Source organism: Salvelinus sp. IW2-2015, linkage group LG5, assembly GCF_002910315.2.
Source record: "Salvelinus sp. IW2-2015 linkage group LG5, ASM291031v2, whole genome shotgun sequence".
In the NCBI taxonomy this organism is placed as follows: domain Eukaryota; kingdom Metazoa; phylum Chordata; class Actinopteri; order Salmoniformes; family Salmonidae; genus Salvelinus; species Salvelinus sp. IW2-2015.
Genome location: NC_036844.1, coordinates 12,047,933 through 12,066,898, shown reverse-complemented (window position 1 = coordinate 12,066,898; position 18,966 = coordinate 12,047,933). Strand labels below are relative to the sequence as shown.

At 43.8% G+C, this 18,966-nt stretch overlaps 2 protein-coding genes across 2 annotated transcripts; one reads left to right on the top strand and one right to left on the bottom strand.

The window, feature by feature from the left end:
• Positions 1 to 7,099: 7,099 nt before the first annotated feature.
• LOC111963627 (complement C1q-like protein 2) lies at positions 7,100 to 8,611 on the bottom strand. Its single transcript, XM_023987145.2, has 4 exons — positions 8,227 to 8,611; positions 7,856 to 7,900; positions 7,616 to 7,750; positions 7,100 to 7,534 (listed from the first exon to the last, which is right to left on the bottom strand). Exons 1-4 carry the CDS (start codon positions 8,525 to 8,527, stop codon positions 7,245 to 7,247), a joined length of 771 nt encoding a protein of 256 aa, XP_023842913.1. The 5' UTR covers positions 8,528 to 8,611; the 3' UTR covers positions 7,100 to 7,244.
• A 4,440-nt stretch (positions 8,612 to 13,051) lies between these two features.
• LOC111963918 (E3 ubiquitin-protein ligase TRIM39-like) lies at positions 13,052 to 16,476 on the top strand. The gene is made up of 2 exons (XM_023987498.1): positions 13,052 to 13,298; positions 13,596 to 16,476. Exon 2 carries the CDS (start codon positions 13,598 to 13,600, stop codon positions 15,227 to 15,229), a length of 1,632 nt encoding a protein of 543 aa, XP_023843266.1. The 5' UTR covers positions 13,052 to 13,298; positions 13,596 to 13,597; the 3' UTR covers positions 15,230 to 16,476.
• Positions 16,477 to 18,966: the final 2,490 nt, after the last annotated feature.

The window sequence follows — 18,966 nt, the reverse complement described above, 5'->3', positions numbered from 1 at the left end:
TATATAGTTCTGCTATTGTTATTTTAATACTTCTCTTTAATTACTTGTTACTTTTATATCTCATTCTTATATGTATTTTTTATTTTATTATAATACATTTTTCTTTGAAACTTCATTGTCGGTCAGGGGCTTGTAAGTAAGCATTTCACTGTAAGTTATACACCGGTTGTATACATTCCATTTCTGAATACATTCCGAATGCACTGCATACATCAACAAATTGGCGAGGGCACTATAGCAGTCTGCAGCACCCGGCCTGATCCTACTAGAATCTGAAGTCAAATGTCTACTCTTTTCTGATGATCTGGTGCTTACGTCCCGAACCAAGGAGGGCCTACAGCAGCACCGAGATCTTCTGCACAGATTCTGTCAGACCTGAGCCCTGATAGTAAATCTCAGTAAGACAAAGCTAATGCTGTTCCAAAAAAGGTCCAGTTGCCAGGACAACAAATACAAATTCCATCTAGACACTGTTGCCCTAGAGCATACAAAAAAAACAATACATACCTCAGCCTAAACATCAGTGCCACAGGTAACTTCCACAGAGCTGTAAACGATCTGAGAGACAAGGCAAGAAGGGCCTTCTAAGCCATCAAAAGGAACATAAAATTCAACCTGCCAATTAGGATCTGGCTAAAAATGCTTGAGTCAGTTATAGAACCCATTGCCCTTCATGGTTGTGAGGTCTGAGATCCAAATTGAGACTCTGCATGCAGAATTTTGCAAAAATATAATCTGTGTACACCGTAAAAGACCAATTAATGCATGCAGAGCAGAATTAGGACGATACATGCTAATGATCAAAATCCAGAAAAGAGCCGTTAAATTCTACAACCACCTAAAAGGAAGTGATCCCCAAACCTTCCATAACAAAGCCATCACCTACAGAGAGATGAACCTGGAGAAGAGTCCCCTAAGCAAGCCCCTAAGCAAGTCCTGGGGCTCTGTTCACAAACACAAACAGACCCCACTGAGCCCCAGGACAAAAACACAATTAGACCCAACCAAATAATGAGAAAACTACAATATAATTATTTGACACATGGGAAAGAATGAACAAAAACTAGAATGCTATTTGGCCTAAACAGAGAGTACACAGTGGCAGAATACCTGACCACTGTGAGTGACCCACAATTAAGGAAAGCTTTGACTAGGTACAGACTCAGTGAGCATAGCCTTGCTATTGAGAGAGGCCACCGTGGGCAGACTTGGCTCTCAAGAGAAGACAGGCTATGCCTACAAAATTAGGTGGAAACTGAGCTGCACTTCCTAACCTCCTGCCAAATGTATAACCATATTAGAGACAGATATTTCCCTCAGATTACACAGACCCAAAAATAATTTGAAAACAAATCAAATGTTGGAAAACTGCTGCCTCTATTGGGTGAAATACCAGTGTGCCATCACAGCAGCAAGATTTGTGACCCGTTGCCACAAGAAAAAAGCAACCAGTGAAGAACAAACACCATTGTAAATACATCCCATATTTATGCTTATTTATTTTACCTTTTGTACTTCAAATCAAATTTAAATCAAAACTATTGGCACATCATTACAACACTGTATGTATATAGCCATAATATGACATTTGCAATGTCTCTATTCCTTTGGAATTTTTGTGAGTATTATGTTTACTGTGCATTTTTTAAATAGTTTATTTCACTTTTGTTTATGTATTTCACTTGCTTCGGCAATGTAAACATAATGTATATTTCCCATGCCAATAATACCCTTTGAATTGAATTGAGAGGGGGGAAGACAGAGAGAGAGAGAGAGAGAGAGAGAGAGAGAGAGAGAGAGAGAGAGAGAGAGAGAGAGAGAGAGAGAGAGAGAGAGAGAGGAGCAGTGCAAGCCAGAGTGAATGTTTGCAATCCAAAAACTATTTTCAGGCCAGAGTTCATGGTAGAAGAGCGAGACACATCACCTCTCCAAATTCTGAAGTCAGCTCTAGTTTTTGTGCCACTAAAAAACCTCCCAAAATCGAATAATACTGATAGTACTGATACTGATAGTATAGCCAATGGGAGCGCTCGTAAATTACCTGCTGAGTAGTAGTAGAGTGGATGAGAGTAAGAATCTGAATCAATCACCATGAGTTGCAAATCACCCTGGACTCCCTGGCATTGTTATTCAGTTATGGGCTGTGAGTCAAGAGCTGGGAGCCAAAAGGCAGCAGGTTGATTCAATCACACCCCCACTCTTATTGCATATTCCTCATTTGCTGGCTGTTGGGCCCAGTGTGTATGTGTGTGTGTGTGTGTTCACACACTCCTCCTGCTCAATGACTCACACCCAGCGGGTGTTCAGGGTTCTTTAACACTGCCTAAACAATCACAGCATGGAGGAGAACCTCACACCAACCCTCCTCAGACACTTCTTATGCCCCTTACTCCTAAGAGATATTATTTAGTTCTCACACTGCTGGGATGGTGCTGTTTTGTTGTTGATGTAATCATTGATGGTGAGTGAGTCCACATCCTTGAGCAGGAACGTGAGCGTTACTGTCCATCTTCTCCGTCCGTGTGAGATGTTCTCATTCGGTTATCAGCGCTTTGTTTTTACTGTAGTTGAAAGCGTGTGTGTTTGTTTGTGTGTGTATTTTTGGATCTCAGTAAGGTACAACAGCTGTGGCAGTAATCCTGCATAGGCACACTGACACGATGACTGACTTGGCAAGACAGAGGGATGAAATAAAACCTTGTTGCACTGTGTGTGTGTGTGTGTGTGTGTGTGTGTGTGTGTGTGTGTGTGTGTGTGTGTGTGTTGCGTGCATGTGGCCTCATTGCCCAATATGAAAACACCAAATGTTACCCAGTCAGAATCCCAGGTAGTGAGAAAAAACAGTTGGGATAATCTATGTCTGCATAGCACACCACAGTGAATAAGAGCACTTCAAACTTTCTTCTCATTGTAATTTACAGCCAGCCATCCTCATCATTATGTGAAAATGCAACTGGATTACATCATCTATTTGGGAGCAGCTGGGTTAGATTTCTATAGCCATGGCATCTGCCTAATTTCTAGAAAAATGTAGTGGAATCTCCCTTTCCGTTGTACCTCCTTAATGTATTATGTGTATTGTATACGACACAGCAGTAGAGACAGGAAATACAGCCATTTATAATATCCTCATCTTCAGCAACATACCCCCCCCCCCTTCTCTGTCTTGCTCCTGCACTTTTCAGCCCTGTGTTTATCCCTCTCTCTCTCTCTGTTTACTGACGATGGCAAGGCTGTTTGTCGGCCTCATTCATCCTCATCCCACACACACACTTTATTTATCCTCTGCTGCCGTTGGCAACGGGCAGGCCGTTGCTAGTGCGACAAGCCAAGCGGAGCGGCCGGTCGGTCAGACAGGGACAAGTATAGCATTTCCCTTGGGGAGGGAGGTGAGCATGTAGGGACAGGTGTGTGTTTGTGTATGTCCGTGTGGGGGGAGGGGCAGAGGCTGGGGATGGCTGCTATGGTGACATGGGAAAGCCAGGCTGGAAATATTGCCCCCAATTCTGAACAAACCATAATTTGCCTTCTGTCCACTCAGACTAGCCAATCAGATCCGTTTCTGTGGACTCATACATTATGGATTCTTGATAGTAATTTCCACATCTCCATCAATGTTGAGAGGAATGTTTGGCCAATATTACTTCAATGTCTGACCAGGGCAAGGGACACAAATGATTCTTTCCCCCCTGGATCCACACACACACACACACACACACACACAATGAACAATATCTGGTATAAGAACCAATATGTAAGTACAACCGGCATAAAAAGGGAATGTTTTAAACTAGATAGAATAAAAGGTTTGAAGACATGGGAATAATGTAGGTACGGCTGAAATGTAACGTGCTGATTATACTCTTTTCAGTATCTTTTAACCATCTCGCTGATCTGTATCAGTCTGGGCTACATCACTGCAGGAAGAGAAAGATGACACACCAGCACATCTACAATACCATCGTGTGTGTGATCGCTCTACGGTCCCTGTCAGTGACTCTTTCCTCATCTCTCGTTCTAATTTTCTCTTCATCTCTTTTGTGTTGTTTGGAGATGGCCTTAGATTGCTGCTCCATGGGGGCCAGAGAGAGAAAGAAAGAGATACATGGTTTTAATCTCCATTGGTGAAGGGTCTCTCTTCCTCAATACCCTGCTAACTGGTGGAATCAATCCCTTTTTTGTCCACCAGTCTGCCTTGAGTATTACAGGCCCAAACCTGTAGTTTTTCATTTAGGCCAAAAATGTACTTTCTTTGCTGTGTTGTCTTGCAGTATTACTTAACGTCCTCGATGCAAACATAATTTATTATTTGGAGTGGATTTTATTAACACAGGTCTCCTTCTTTTCACTTTGTCATACAGGCCAGTAGTGAGGAGTGAATGCAATGTTGTTGATCGTCTGTATTTTCAAATATTGTCGTGGCAGCATCATTTTATGGGTATGCTTATCACCTGCAGACACTGGGGAGTTTGTCAGGATCAAAATAAATATGAGGAGCAAAGCCCAGGTAAAAAGTTAGAGGAAAATCCACCGTGTTCTTCTGAAAACCCTGGGATGGAATTACAATTTTCAGCAGGACAATTACGCAAATTTGAGTGCCAAAGACACACCAGAATGGCTTTCCAATTGTTGTTGAGTGTTCCTGAATGTGCCCGTCACAGTCCTGACTTAAATCTGATTGAAAATCAGAGACAAGGTTTGAATATCACTGTCCATCAATGATTCCCAACCAAATTGACTAAACATGTCACGCCCTGACCTGAGATATCTCTGTTTTCTTTATATTTTGGTTAGGTCAGGGTGTGACGTCAGTTTTTGTATTGTCTAGGGCTTTTGTATGTCAAGGGTTGTTGTAGGTCTAGGTGATTTATATGTCTATGGTGGCCTGATATGGTTCCCAATCAGAGGCAGCTGTTTATCGTTGTCTCTGATTGGGGATCATATTTAGGTAGTCATTTTCCCTTTGGTGTTTGTGGGTTCTTGTCTATGTGTAGTTGCCTGTCAGCACTCATTTGTATAGCTTCACGGTTCGTTTTGTTCAGTGTTCATTCTTATATTAAAGAAGAATGTACGCATACAACGCTGCGCCTTGGTCTCCTCCTTTTGACGGCCGTGACAAAACATGAGAAATTTTGACAAAAACAATGGATATAAACTCAGCAAAAAAAAGAAACGTCCCTTTTTCAGGACCTTGTCTTTCAAAGATAATTCGTAAAAATCCAAATAACTTCACAGATCTTCATTGTAAAGGGTTTAAACACTGTTTTCCATGCTTGTTCAATGAACCATAAACAATGAATGAACATGCACCTGTGGAACGGTTGTTAAGACACAAACAGCTTAGAGACGGTAGGCAATTAAGGTCACAGTTATTAAAACTTAGGACACTAAAGACGCCTTTCTACTGACTCTGAAAAACACCAAAAGAAAGATGCCCAGAGTCCCTGCTCATCTGCGTGAACGTGCCTTAGGCATGCTACAAGGAGGCATGAGGACTGCAGATGTGGCCAGGGCAATAAATTGCAATAAATTGTCTGTACTGTGAGACGCCTCAGACAGCGCTACAGGGAGACAGGACGGACAGCTGATCATCCTCGCAGCGGCAGACCACGTGTAACAACACCTGCACAGGATCGGTACATCCGAACATCATACCTGCGGGACAGGTACAGGATGGCAACAACAACTGGCCGAGTTACACCAGGAACGCACAATCCCTCCATCAGTGCTCAGACTGTCCGCAATAGGCTGAGAGAGGCTGAACTGAGGGCTAGTAGGCCTGTTGTAAGGCAGGTCCTCACCAGACATCACTGGCAACAATGTCGCCTATGGGCACAAACCCACCGTCGCTGGACCAGACAGAACTGGCAAAAAGTGCTCTTCACTGACGAGTTGCAGTTTTGACTCAAGGCAGGGGTGATGGTCGGATTTGACAATGCCACAAGCCATACTGCTCGTTCTGTGCGTGATTTCCTGAAAGACAGGAATGTTAGTGTTCTGCCATGGCCAGCGAAGAGCCTGGATCTCAATCCTATTGAGCACGTCTGGGACCTGTTGGATCAGAGGGTGAGGGCTAGGGCCATTCCCCACAGACATGTCCAGGAACTTGCAGGTACATTTTTGGAAGAGTGGGGTAACATCGCACAGCAAGAACGGGCAAATCTGGTGCAGTCCATGAGGAGGAGATGCACTGCAGTACTTAATGCAGCTGGTGGCCACACCAGATACTGACTTACTTTTGATTTTGACCCCCCTTTGTTCAACGACACATTATTCCATTTATGTTAGTCACATATCTGTGGAACTTGTTCAGTTTATGTCTCAGTTGTTGAATCTTGTTATATTCATACAAATATTTACACATGTTAAGTTTGCTGAAAATAAACACAGTTGAGAGCGAGAGGACGTCTCTTTTTTTTGCTGAGTTTATGTTGCCCTAAGAGTTGGCAGAATCGTATTCAAAACGATTCCTAGCTGTAATGGCTGCCAAAGGTGCTTCCACCAAGTATTAACACAGGGGTGTGACGACATACGTAATATAGACATTATTTTTTGTGTGTGGGGGGGGGGGTTTATAATTTTTCTTCTACTTTGATAATGTGGAGTAGGTTGTGTATATTAGTAGGGGGGAAAAAATCGAATTGAATCCCTTTAAAGATTTATTTTGAAGGCAGCAAAATGTGAAGACTGCGCAAGGGGTGTGTAGACTTTCACCAGCGACTATATGCATTCAGTGTTCCTGCAGCTTGTCATTATGGCTCCTCTGTGGTGATATATGACGTGTGTACGCGCATCCACAGGACACACACACAACGTCAGTACAAAGGTAAGACAATGGCCTTGGCCGCAGTGGGCCTGTTGTTTAGACGTTGTGTCGTTGATTCAGCCTCTCTGGCAGCAGCAGCGAGCAGCTCAGCCCACAGGATTTCCATGGTGTCAACTGACTGTCACAGCACAGGGACCAGCAGCACACTAATACCCTGTCATAATATTACATTAGGTAATGCCCTAGCTAGTGGCCTCAGGAGAAATGTACAGATCCAAATAGATCTGTTTCAACACATTAGTCAGGAAGGGGCCAGAAAACCACCAGATAAAATACAGTAAGCCAATTCACTTTTATTTCGTTTCACTCTTATACAGTTATGATGTATTTGTTTGAAAACCTATACTGTGTGGCCAAATGAATATCTTGTCAATCAATTCAAATTTTTACAAAACCTCAGTTAAATCAACTAGTGTTGTTACACGGTGAACAGTAGGAACCCAGTAAAGGTGTTATAGTTATTACTGTCATCATAGAGGACCCTGTTAGCCCAGAGCTGGATGTAAACACTGTCTCCCACCTCCAATTGTACTACCGCTGCGTTGCTCGCGCTTTCGTGGACATTCATACTGTCATCAGTGTTCCATGTAGTAACCAGCAGCTCACTGTTCTTCATCAGAGACACGACAGAGTTGGGACGGCCAGAGTTGTTGCTGTACATGGAGTAGCGGAAGCAGTACATCCCTCTGACCATGGCTGTGAAGATGCCTATGAAGGGAGATAAATAACACTACTTGATTGACAACGCACTCACGCACACGCACGCACGCACACACACACACACCGTACCTGTAGCAGGATTGTAGCTACTGCCGGTGTTGGAGAAGACTCTTTTGTACTGTAAAGGGGTATTGGTGGTGAAAGGTCCAATATTCCCACTGCCAGAGTCTCTGAGAGCTACAGAGAAGGCCACCTTTGGCTGGGCTGGGGAATGAATTAATGAATTAATGAACGAACAATCAAGTAGATATCAAGAAGATCATAAATAGATAGATGCCACTTTGAGGCAGAGTGGAACCTTGCTCTTACCAGTTGATAAGCTCTTCTTCAAGGCTTTCAGTTCTTCCTCTTGAGCTGTAATAACAGAAAAGATTTCATAATAAAACCTCAACATTACAGGGTAGTAAAGGCTCAACAAATTATTATTATTATTATCATTTAAAAAAATGGTACCTTTATTTAACTAGGCAAGTCAGTTAAGAACAAATTATTATTTACAATGACGGCCTACAACGGCCAAACCCGGACAACGCTGGGCCAATTGTGCGCCGCCCTATGGGAATCGTATTCAAAATAGTAATCAATAAGACAAAGTTCAAATAAATGAAATAAGAATAAGTGTATGAAGCTGTATAACACTTCACAGAATGCTTTGCTTGTTACATCTCTGTGCTACTTACCTGTATTCACTTTCTTCAGCTCCTCCACCTGACTCTCACTGCCCTGTAGCTTGGTCTCCACAGCTCCCAGTTTCTGTCCCATGGCCCCAAAACTTTCCTTCAGGGCAGCCTGCGTCTGGTCCATGGTTCCTAGTCTCTCTTTCATGGCTGCAAGTTCCCTGAACAGGGCACAGGTGTCGGGAAGACAGACAGCTAGACTAGCCCCAGTCCCCTGGTACCCCTCACTGTCCCGATTATCACCCAGTCCCCTGGACAGGCAGCAGCACAGAGACAGCAGTAGCAAGGCTAGAACTTCCTTCATTCTTATTATATATTCTGCAAAAGACTAGAATGTTCTGCGTAGTCTTAAAGAACTGACTGTTCTGCGTAGCTCGAGTGCTCCTCTTTATGCTGTCCCACACCCAGGGTTATAAAGGGGGCTGGCGACAGAGAGGACTACGTCACTCAAAGTTATGTTGATAACTCTGTTGATAACATTGTATGTGTGTGCAGGGTTGAGAAACTCTAGTCTACTTTACTGTAATAAAGTGTAATTCCTGAACATATGAGGCAGGAACAAAAACTCCCCCATTTCCAAGCACACTTCTTGTGTTTATATATTGCCAACTTGTCAGGTTTGTGTCTGTGGAGGGTTTTGAAATTCCGGAAACTTGACAACCCTTTTCGTGGAAATTCACATTTATTGTAGAACATTAGAAATATATGTTTTAGATTGTTTATATGTGCGATCATGGTATCCACAAGATACTAGTAATGTTATTGGACCAAATTATTCCTGCACACAATTTTTGCTGTGCATGTTTCATTTGTCTGGAAAAAAGGTATTTTCATCTGAAATGTCAACAAAACAAGTGTTATAGCTGTAGTTGTTTGTGTGTGCGATGTGTGAGGTGCAGAGTGTACATAACGTGTGTACAGAGGTATACACAAGTTATGTGCATGTGCTGTGTGTGTGTGTTTACTTCACTACTTTGATGGTGGGTATTTGTGCGGAAGAGGGGTGTGTCCTGTTGGTGCGGGAGAGGCTCTGAATTGGCTGTGCTGATTAGCCAAACCTACCCACCACCACTTGACTGACAGCCAGCTGATTCAGCGAGAGCAAAGTCGATTCACAGATACACTCCAGTTTATGCGTTGCTCATTTGCTGTCTGCAAGTAATGTAACACTACAGCCAAAACATACAATACGTTATGATACAGTAATGTAAGACTTGTCATGAGCACATATGACCTCCTTATGTCATAGTATGATTTCATAGTAATCCTAAATTATCATCAGCTATTTTAAACTGCACCGTATGGGGAATAACAGGGTGTCATGTAATTTGTAAGGCAGCCAGTGGCCGTGCCCGAATACCCGTACGCTGCTTGAGTTCTAAATGGTAGGCTTTTTATGTATTCGAAAATAGAACGTTTTATAATAGGCTATGTGAAATTTCGAAAATGGATTATTATTCAAATGCCAGGATGTCATTCCGGCTTTTCATCAAGTAGAATTCGCTGCACACCTTTGAGGAAGAGAATTGTCTTTTCACACTCACGTGTTTGACAACAATAAACAAATTGCGGCGAACAAGCGGGATTGTGCATTAGATGACGCCTTCTCAGTATGAATGAGAAGTATATTGATATTTGTTACTTAATGCATACGTTTTTACTTAAAAGTACGTTCTAAATAGTATGTAGTACTATTAGTACACGGTATGTTATTTTAGTAAGTAGTAGGCAAGACAGATTTCGGGGACAGCCACTGACTCTTACCTGTCTGACAGGGGATGTGGTGCCACCTAGTGGGCGAGTCGGTAAAGCCAGTGTGTGAGGAGAAGATCTGTGTGCCAGTAGTAGCACACTTGCTGGAAGTGCCTTCCTCTCCTCCTCTCCCTTTCATTCTCCCCCGCCTCAGAGCAGGTGGACATCACTATATGAGAGATGCAGGGCAGAAAACAAAGAATTAACAGTGATTAATAACATACCAATAATCACAATCAATGATATGTTTTCTAGGTTGTAGCAATAATCCGTTTTGTCCTCACAGTCTGACGACAGAGTGGGCGCATCAGGGTGCATCTCCCACCCTAACTCTCCTCTTCATCCCACGTCTTTAGTAAGTTTCTAGCCAGGTTCTATCTCGAAAAATAGTTTTTCAACCTAAAGAGATTCTTGTGGTTTAAACAAAGGTGAAATCAGTAGAATAATCAGTAGAGGGCTGAAATCACTAGTGTCTGTGTGTGACGGAGTCAGAGGAGAGCGCAAGGTTGAGCTCAGAGAAGGAGGCCACAGATATAACCAACCTTTTAATGGACAACTGACAAAAAAAAAAAAAGGAAAATCAAAATGTAGTCTGTAATGATAGAGAATAAGATAGTGCTGAGTGGGTGATTAATGAGGAGTTAGTAAGAAGTAACGAGGAGCTGTCCAGCTAGATGAACCACAACCACACTGACTGTCCCCTCACGCTGCAGGGCTCCGCTGTCTTGGAGACGAGTGTGTACAAGAGTGTGTGTGTGTGTGTGAGAGAGAAAGAATTTTAGTGTGAGAGAATCTGTGTGTGTGACAGTGTGAGTGTGTATGCTTGTGGGCATGTGTATGACAGCGCAAGTCTGTGTGGGTGAGTATGAGTGTGTGAGAGTAAGAGTGTGTATGTGTGTGTCTCCATTCTGTTCAGGCACAGTGGAGTGTAAAGCCAGTGAGTGGGTGTTGGTGTGGAGTACAGAGAGGTTGTCACTGACAGGGAGCACTGTGACCTTTCCCAACCAGGCCCAACCCACTCAGCACTTTGCCTCTCCCACTGAATTACACTCCTCATCCTCATGAGTGAGAACAGGTCCCCTAACACACATACCACTTAACCAGACCGCATGTCTACATGCAAGCACACAGAGAGAGAGGGGGCCAATATGGTTTCACGTCCAACCATGAAAGAGAGTTGCCTAGCGACCATCAGAACAGTGGAAGGTGGAATGGAGCATAATGACTAAATGATAAGAGCTTGTGTTGTGCGCAACGAATGACTACTTCCTACTTTTCTTGAAGAACCCTAACTAATCTGTATGTCATTGGATAAGTGAAGCCATGTCTCCACTGTATTATACACTATATGACTTTGTCACCATCATAGGATACCATGTCAGTTCGTCAAATGTCTGCTCTGGTCAAATGTAAGCGCTGTTATTGTGAAGTGGAAACGTCTAGGAGCCACAACGGCTCAGCCGAGAAGTGGTAGGCCATACAAGCTCACAGAACGGGACTGCTGAGTTCTAAACCTCCTCTGGAAGCAACATCAGCACAAGAACTGTTCGTTGGGAGCTTCATAAAATGGGTTTCTATGGCTGAGCAGCCGCAAACAAGCCTAAGATCACTATGCGCAATGCCAATTGGACTCTGGCATCTGGTAGTCCGACGGACGAATCTGGGTTTTGCAGATGCCAGGAGAACGTTTTCTCCCAGAACTCGTAGTGCCAACTATAAAGTTAGGTGAAGGAGGAATAACGGTCTGGGGCTGTTTTTCATGGTTCGGGCTAGGCCCCTTAGTTTCAGTGAAGCGAAATCTTAACACTTGTCACATATACTCCCTCTCCGACCTCTCGGTCATCAGGCTGCTGATTATCCTGCACACCTGTCACCATCGTCAAGCGCACCAGCACCTTATGACACTCACCTGGACTCCATCACCTCCTTGATTATCTTCCCTATATCTGTCACTCCCCTTGGTTCTTTCCTCAGGTGTTATTGACTCTGTTTCATGTCGGTACGTTGTTGGTGGTTTGTGTTTATTGTTTTGTTTATTTATTAAAAACACTCACTCCCTGTACTTGCTTCCCGACTCTCAGCGCACTCGTTACAACACTACAGCATACAATGACATTCTAGACGATTCTGTGCTTCTATCTTTGTGGCAACAGTTTGAGGAATCTTTTTGGCAACAGTTTGAGGAAGGCCCTTTGCGGTTTCAGCATGACAATGCCGCCGTACACAAAGCAAGGTCCATACAGAAATGGTTTGTTGAGATTGGTGTGTAAGAACTTGCCTGCACAGAGCCCTGGGATGTCCCTCCTACCATTTCATTCGCTCTTCCGACTGTCCATCAACTCCTGGCTGAACCCTACACCGCAGCCACTGACAAAGCACATGCCTGCAGTCGTTACATCGTAGCTTAGCAGGGGAGAGTGGTTTTATCACGGTCGCACATTCAGAGATCGATTTATAGCCATTCATCTAAAATAATTTATAGATATTAAAACCAAAAACTATTTCTGTTTGTCATAAACAGACAATATTAATATGATATGAAAGGTGAGTTCCTAACGAGTTCAGGAAGCCAAGCTCTGTGAGACGTTCACAGCGATGAGGGCAGACGTTTTGATCAAGAGGGACCTTTAGAAAATATGCAAATGTTCTCTAACACTAAACAATATGTATTTTACAGTTATAAGGAAGGTGAAATATTATAGTTAGTAGTTTTATAATTTGATTATGCTATATTTATAACGCATATAAGTCATGTCAAGCCTTATTCATACACTATTTTTATTTACATTTTTAGGGTGTTTTGTTGCATAGGAAATACATCATACAAAACATTTCATATTTTCACCATATTCGTACTGTGCACTTGAGCTTGTGTCCTCAAAAGTGACTACACTTCAGCAATTTATAACTATTTACACTAGAAACCTGAGATTTTAACCTTTCTTTGAGTATGCAGCATTACTAGTTCATGTTTATGGTCCTCTCATGATGAATAATTACTTTTGGGGATGACCTAGATTACATTTGATGACATTTAGTTACATTTAACTGGTTAAACTAGCTTGTCAAAGAGAGTCTAGCCATGTAAAGGGTTAAGTATACCAGGAAGTGCAGAAAAACATCTGACAGTATCAGATGTGGAGGAGCATGTTCGTTTCACTATGTTGAAGTGAAATTTAAAGAGACGGAGTGTGTATTGTACACGTAAGCACAGTCTTGCATTCTCTTCACAAATCTTTTTTTGAATAACTGCATACAATCTTCAGGCCTTGTTTGATACTACAAACAGAAAGAGCTGAGAAAGCAGCCCCAGTTAAAGAAAGGTAAGTATTGCATGGACAGATGAAGAACTGGTTAACTAGTGTTTATGTCTTCACCTGTTTTCTTTGAGATCATTTCAGGATTTTTCCTTGTGCAACATGGTAAAATATCTATTAGAATTGGGAAGCTAGTGTATCATAATGCCACCTTGACGACTATAGAGTTGAAGCTACATTGTATTTGTTTGTGCCTTTCGAAAGACACTTTACATAAGCTTCTGCACTATGACCAACATAATGTCTTGTGAGTGGACCCATTCTATTAAATGTCTCATGATTTATCATTTGGTCTCTGTCTAGATATGGCGTCCTCCAGCAGTCTCCTGTCTGAAGAGCAGTTCCTGTGTTCTATCTGTCTGGATGTGTTCACTGATCCTGTAGCCATTCCATGTGGACACAACTTCTGCAAGGCCTGTATCAGAAAGTACTGGGACACCACTGACCTGTGCCAGTGTCCAATGTGTAAAAAATCATTTGATAGGAGACCAGATCTCTTTGTCAATACTTTCATTTCTGAGATGGCTGCTCAGTTCAGGAAGTCAGTTCAAGTGAAAGCTACCAGCATCCCAGACCATTGCCCTACTGAGCTTAGAGGAGTGGCCTGTGACGTCTGCACTGGGACGAAGCACAAGGCCCTGAAGTCTTGCGTGGTGTGTCTGGCCTGTGAGACTCACCTGGAGGCTCATCAGATAGCCCCAGCCCTGAAGAAACACAAGCTGATCGATCCTGTGGAGAACCTGGAAGACAGGGTGTGTAAGGAACATGGCAAACTCCTGGAGATGTTCTGTAGGACTGACCAGACGTGTGTTTGTGTCTTGTGTATAAAAACAGACCACAAGACTCACTACACCGTCCCTCTAAAGGAAGAGTATGGAAAGAAGAAAGCCCAGCTGGGGAAAACGGAGGTAGAAGTGCAGCAGATGATCCAGAAGCAACTGCAGAAGGTTAAGGACATCAAATACTCAATAGTGCTCTGCAAGAGAGACGCAGAGAGAGAGATAGCAGACAGCGTGCAGGTCTTCACTGCCCTGGTGCGCTCCATTGAGAGAAGCCAGGCTGATATCATTGAGGTGGTCGAGGAGAAGCAGAAAGCAGCAGAGAGGCAGGCTGAAGGCCTCATTAAAGAGCTGGAGCAGGAAATCACTGAGCTACAGAGGAGACACACTGAGCTGGAGCAGCTGTCACACACTGAGGATCACCTCCACCTCCTCCAGAGCTCCACATCCCTCTGCAGCCTTCCTCCCACCAAGGACAGGTCTAAGATAAGTGTTCACAGTGGTCAGGGTGTGGGCACTCTGAGGAGAGCAGCGTCTCAGCTGGAGGAGACACTCATTAGTGAAGTGAAGAAGTTGTGTGATGCTGAGCTGAAAATGATTCAGCAGTATGCAGTGGATGTGACTTTGGATCCTGATACAGCAAACAGGTATCTCATCCTGTCTAAGGACAGGAAACAAGTGAGACAGTCAAACACACCAAACAATCACCGTGACAACCCAAATAGGTTTTCCATCTGTTCCAGTGTGATGGGAAAGGAGGGCTTCTCCTCAGGGAGATTTTACTATGAGGTACAAGTGAAAGGGGATGGCTGGGATTTAGGAGTGGCCGGAGAGTCCAGCAACAGGAAGGGAGAGATTTATCTGAGCCCTCTTGATTTATACTGGGCTGTTGTGCTGAGGAATGGGAACGAGTATCAAGCTAATGAAGACTCTGTTGTCCCCCTCTTTCTGAGAGAGAAGCCCCAGAAGGTGGGGGTGTTTGTGGATTATGAGGAGGGTCGGGTCTCTTTTTATGATGTGGAGGCCAGGTCTCATATCTACTCTTTCACTGGCTGCACCTTCACTGAGAAACTCTATCCATACTTCAGTCCGTATTTTTCCAAACGCGGTCAAAACTCTATCCCTCTGATCATATGTCCCGTCGAATACACAGACTGAGTTGCAACCTCCAAGTCTAACTTGGGGAATCATATCTGTTGTCACAAAGGACAACCAATATGTTAACCAATACTGTCGCTGTGATATTTTATTTGTTTCCAACTTATTGTGCAAACAATGGCCTTATGATGTACGATAGACATTTTAAAACATGCTGGAGCAGCTCTCACGTAGTGAGGTCCCCATCCACCTCCTCCAGAGCTCCCCATCCCTCTGCAGTCTTTCTCCCATCAAGGACTGGTCTGAGATCAGGGTTCACAGCAGTCTGGGTGTGGGGAACCTGCAGAGAGCTGCGTCTCAGCTGGAGGAGACACTGGAGTGAAGAAGTTGTGTGATGCTGAGCTGAAGAGGATTCAGCAGTATGCAGTGGATGTGACTCTGGACGCTGATACTGCTCACTTCTGTCTCACACTGTCTAAGAACAGGAAACAAGTGAGACCGGGAAACCCGCGTTATAGTCTCCCTGACAAAGAGGTTTGACCCAGCTGCCTGTGTCCTGGGAAATGAGGGCTTCTCCTCTGGGAGATTCTACTATGAGGTGCAGGTGAATGGGCTTAACTGGGATTTAGGAGTGGTCAGAGAGTCCACAAACAGGAAGGGATACCTAACAATGAGTCCTAAGGATGGATATTGGACCATGTGGCGGAAGACTGGAAATACATATCAAGCTAATGGTGACTCTGTTGTCCTCCTCCGCCTGAGAGAGACCCCCCCAGAAGGTGGGAGCTTCACTGAAAAACTCTATCCATTATTTAGCTCTTGCATTACTAGTCGTGGTAAAAAACTGTGTCCCTCTGATCATCTCTCCTGTCAATCACACAGACTGAGTTCCAACCTTAAATTCTAACTCGTGAAATAAGCCAATCCTATCTGTTGTCACAAGGGAAACCAATATGTTTACCATTACTGTCACTGTGACAATTATTTCTTTTTCCACCCGGTGCAAACATCATTGTTTCCACCATTGTGCAACCAGTGGCCTTATACAATATGAAACATTAGATAGGCATTTTCAAACATGACATGTTCACATAACAGGTAGAATATATCCTATGTCTAGGCAGGCTGTGTATTGTGACCTCCTGTGAAGAATTCTACATATGTGTTTAAATCATTTAAAAAGGGATCATCTATCGGTCTATGTGCTTACTGAAGTGTATACAGTATACTATGTTCATACAGCCACCCACTACGAGTGTTGGATATTAAAGTCAATTGTCATCCCTTGAATGTGTTTCTCTGTCAGTGACAGTATCACAGTAAGACTAGTATCTCTACACCATACAGCATTGCAGGGACAGAGGTGAGAATACAAGCATCAATTTTTATTTTATACTTTATATACCCTGCAGTATATCGGTGACAGTGACATATATTCCTAGTAACTAACAGCAGAGGTGCAAATGAATGAACAACCAGTAGGCTACACTGCTACACTGTCAACTCTCTATCTTTCTTTTCCCTCTCTTGCTCACTCATTTTCTCTCTCTCTCTCTGTGTTAAAACTCTGCAGGTATTTCCATGTTTTCTTCTAGTTTCTAACCTCTGACTGAGAAAAACAGTTCAGCCGTGTAAAGAGTTAAGTCTTACTGCAAGTGGAGAAAACTGCATGACAGTATTACATGGGGAGGAGTTTCACTTTGCTGAAGTGGAACCTAAGTCGAGAGACTTTATGCGTATTGTGCTCAGATAGAAAACATATATGTGTTTTTGAACAACTACACAGTCCCTACACAGGAAGGGGCCAGAAAGCCAACAGATAAAATACAGTAAGCCAATTAACTGTTATTTAGTTTCACTCTTATACAGTTCTGAAATATTTGCAGTATGGCCAAAATAATGTCTTGTAAATAAATTCAAATCTTTATAAAATCTCAGTTAAATGAACGGGCCTTGTTACACGGTGAACAGTAGAAACACAGTTAGTGTTATAGTTATTACTGTCACGACTTCCTCTCCTTGTTCGGGCGGTGTTCGGCGGTCGACGTCACCTCTCCTTGTTCGGTCGGTGTTCGGCGGTCGACGTCACCTCTCCTTGTTCGGTTGGTGTTCGGCAGTCGACGTCACCTCTCCTTGTTCGGTTGGTGTTCGCCGGTCGACGTCACTCTCCTTGTTCGGTCGGTGTTCGGCGGTCGACGTCACTCTCTCTTGTTCGGTTGGTGTTCGGCAGTCGACGTCACCTCTCCTTGTTCGGTTGGTGTTCGGCGGTCGACTCACCTCTCCTTGTTCGGTTGGTGTTCGGCGTCGACGTCACCTCTCCTTGTTCGGTCGGGTGTTCGGCGGTCGACGTCACTCTCCTTGTTCGGCGGTGTTCGGCGGTCGACGTCACTCTCCTTGTTCGGTTGGTGTTCGGCGTCGACGTCACCTCTCCTTGTTCGGTTGGTGTTTCGGCGGTCGACGTCACCTCTCCTTGTTCGGGCGGTGTTCGGCGGTCGACCTCACCTCTCCTTCTTCGGTTGGTGTTCGGCAGTTGACGTCACCTCTCCTTGTTCGGGCGGTGTTCGGCGGTCGACGTCACCGGCCTTCTAGCCATCGCTGATCCATTTTTCATTTTCCATTGGTTTTGTCTTCCTTCACACCTGGTTCCAATCCTATCAATTACATGTTGTGTATTTAACCCTCTGTTTCCCCTCATGTCCTTGTCGGAGATTGTTTGATTGTATGTGATGTGCATGTATTGTGTTGGTGTGCAACGGGTTTTGTACCCACTTTTGTTATTTTGTACATTTTGGTTTTTGGAGTTTTATCAGCATTTATTAAACAACTCTGTTTATACCAAGTTCGTTCTCCTGCGCCTGACTCCTGCGCCACCAACATGCACCCCTTACAATTACTGTCATCATAGACGACCCTGTTAGCCCAGAACTGGATGGCGACTTCTAGGGCCATATGTAGCTTTAGCTAAGTTGTAGAAATTGTGCATGTCGTTTTTGTCTGCATAAATTTGGATTTCCTGTGCCTTATTTGTCCACAATTCGTTCTGTTAGATTACTTGTTAGATATTACTGCATGGTCGGAACTAGAAGCACAAGCATTTCGCTACCCTCGCATGAACATCTGCTAACCATGTGTGACAAATACAATTTGATTCGATTTGCAGAGCACGCAAGGTTGTTTGCACTTCCTTGCGTGATGCACACCATTGCTGGCGGAGGGTAGCAGATGTGGGGCTGTTGAGAGTAGCCTTACGCGCTTTGTGCATATTGTCCAGTAAGGTTGTGATGGGGTCCGCGTTCTCATCGAACCAGTCCGGATGTTTCCTGCCTCTCTAGGCAATGGAGTAGCCAATGGAGTAGCCAATGGAGTATACAAGAGCATGCACACAAACACACACACAGTACCTGTAGCAGGAATGTAGCAGCTGCTCTTCAGCAAAGTATATTTGACATAAACCCCCCTGAACACTTGAAAAAAAACATGTGACCCTCCCCTATACCCAGAATAATAATTAAAACAAAGTGGATAGCTGACAACATACCTACCGTTGACCCCAGCCTGGTCTCAGACTCAACGCAACAGGACACATTTGTTTATGTTAGGTTTGGTATGGTTACATAAGACAGATGGTTACTTATGGCAAAAAAGAAAATAGGGTGTTGGTCAGGGTGGATTGGTGGATGTATAACGTGAGGTTGTGAGTTCAAATCTCATCACGGACAACTATAGCATTTTAGCAACTTTCTATCTACTTTGCAACTCCTTAGGATATTAGCTAACCGTTCCCCTAACCCTAACCT

What these genes read in the sequence shown, in the direction of transcription:
- LOC111963627 (XM_023987145.2), bottom strand. Translation starts at nt 8,527, where the DNA reads ATGAAGGAAGTTCTAGCCTTGCTACTGCTGTCTCTGTGCTGCTGCCTG. An exon ending in GCTGAAGAAAGTGAATACAG is followed by an intron (nt 7,901 to 8,226) that starts GTAAGTAGCACA and finishes CTGTTATTACAG; the next exon opens with CTCAAGAGGAAGAACTGAAA. An exon ending in TAGCTACAATCCTGCTACAG is followed by an intron (nt 7,535 to 7,615) that starts GTACGGTGTGTG and finishes CTCCCTTCATAG; the next exon opens with GCATCTTCACAGCCATGGTC.
- LOC111963918 (XM_023987498.1), top strand. Translation starts at nt 13,598, where the DNA reads ATGGCGTCCTCCAGCAGTCTCCTGTCTGAAGAGCAGTTCCTGTGTTCT.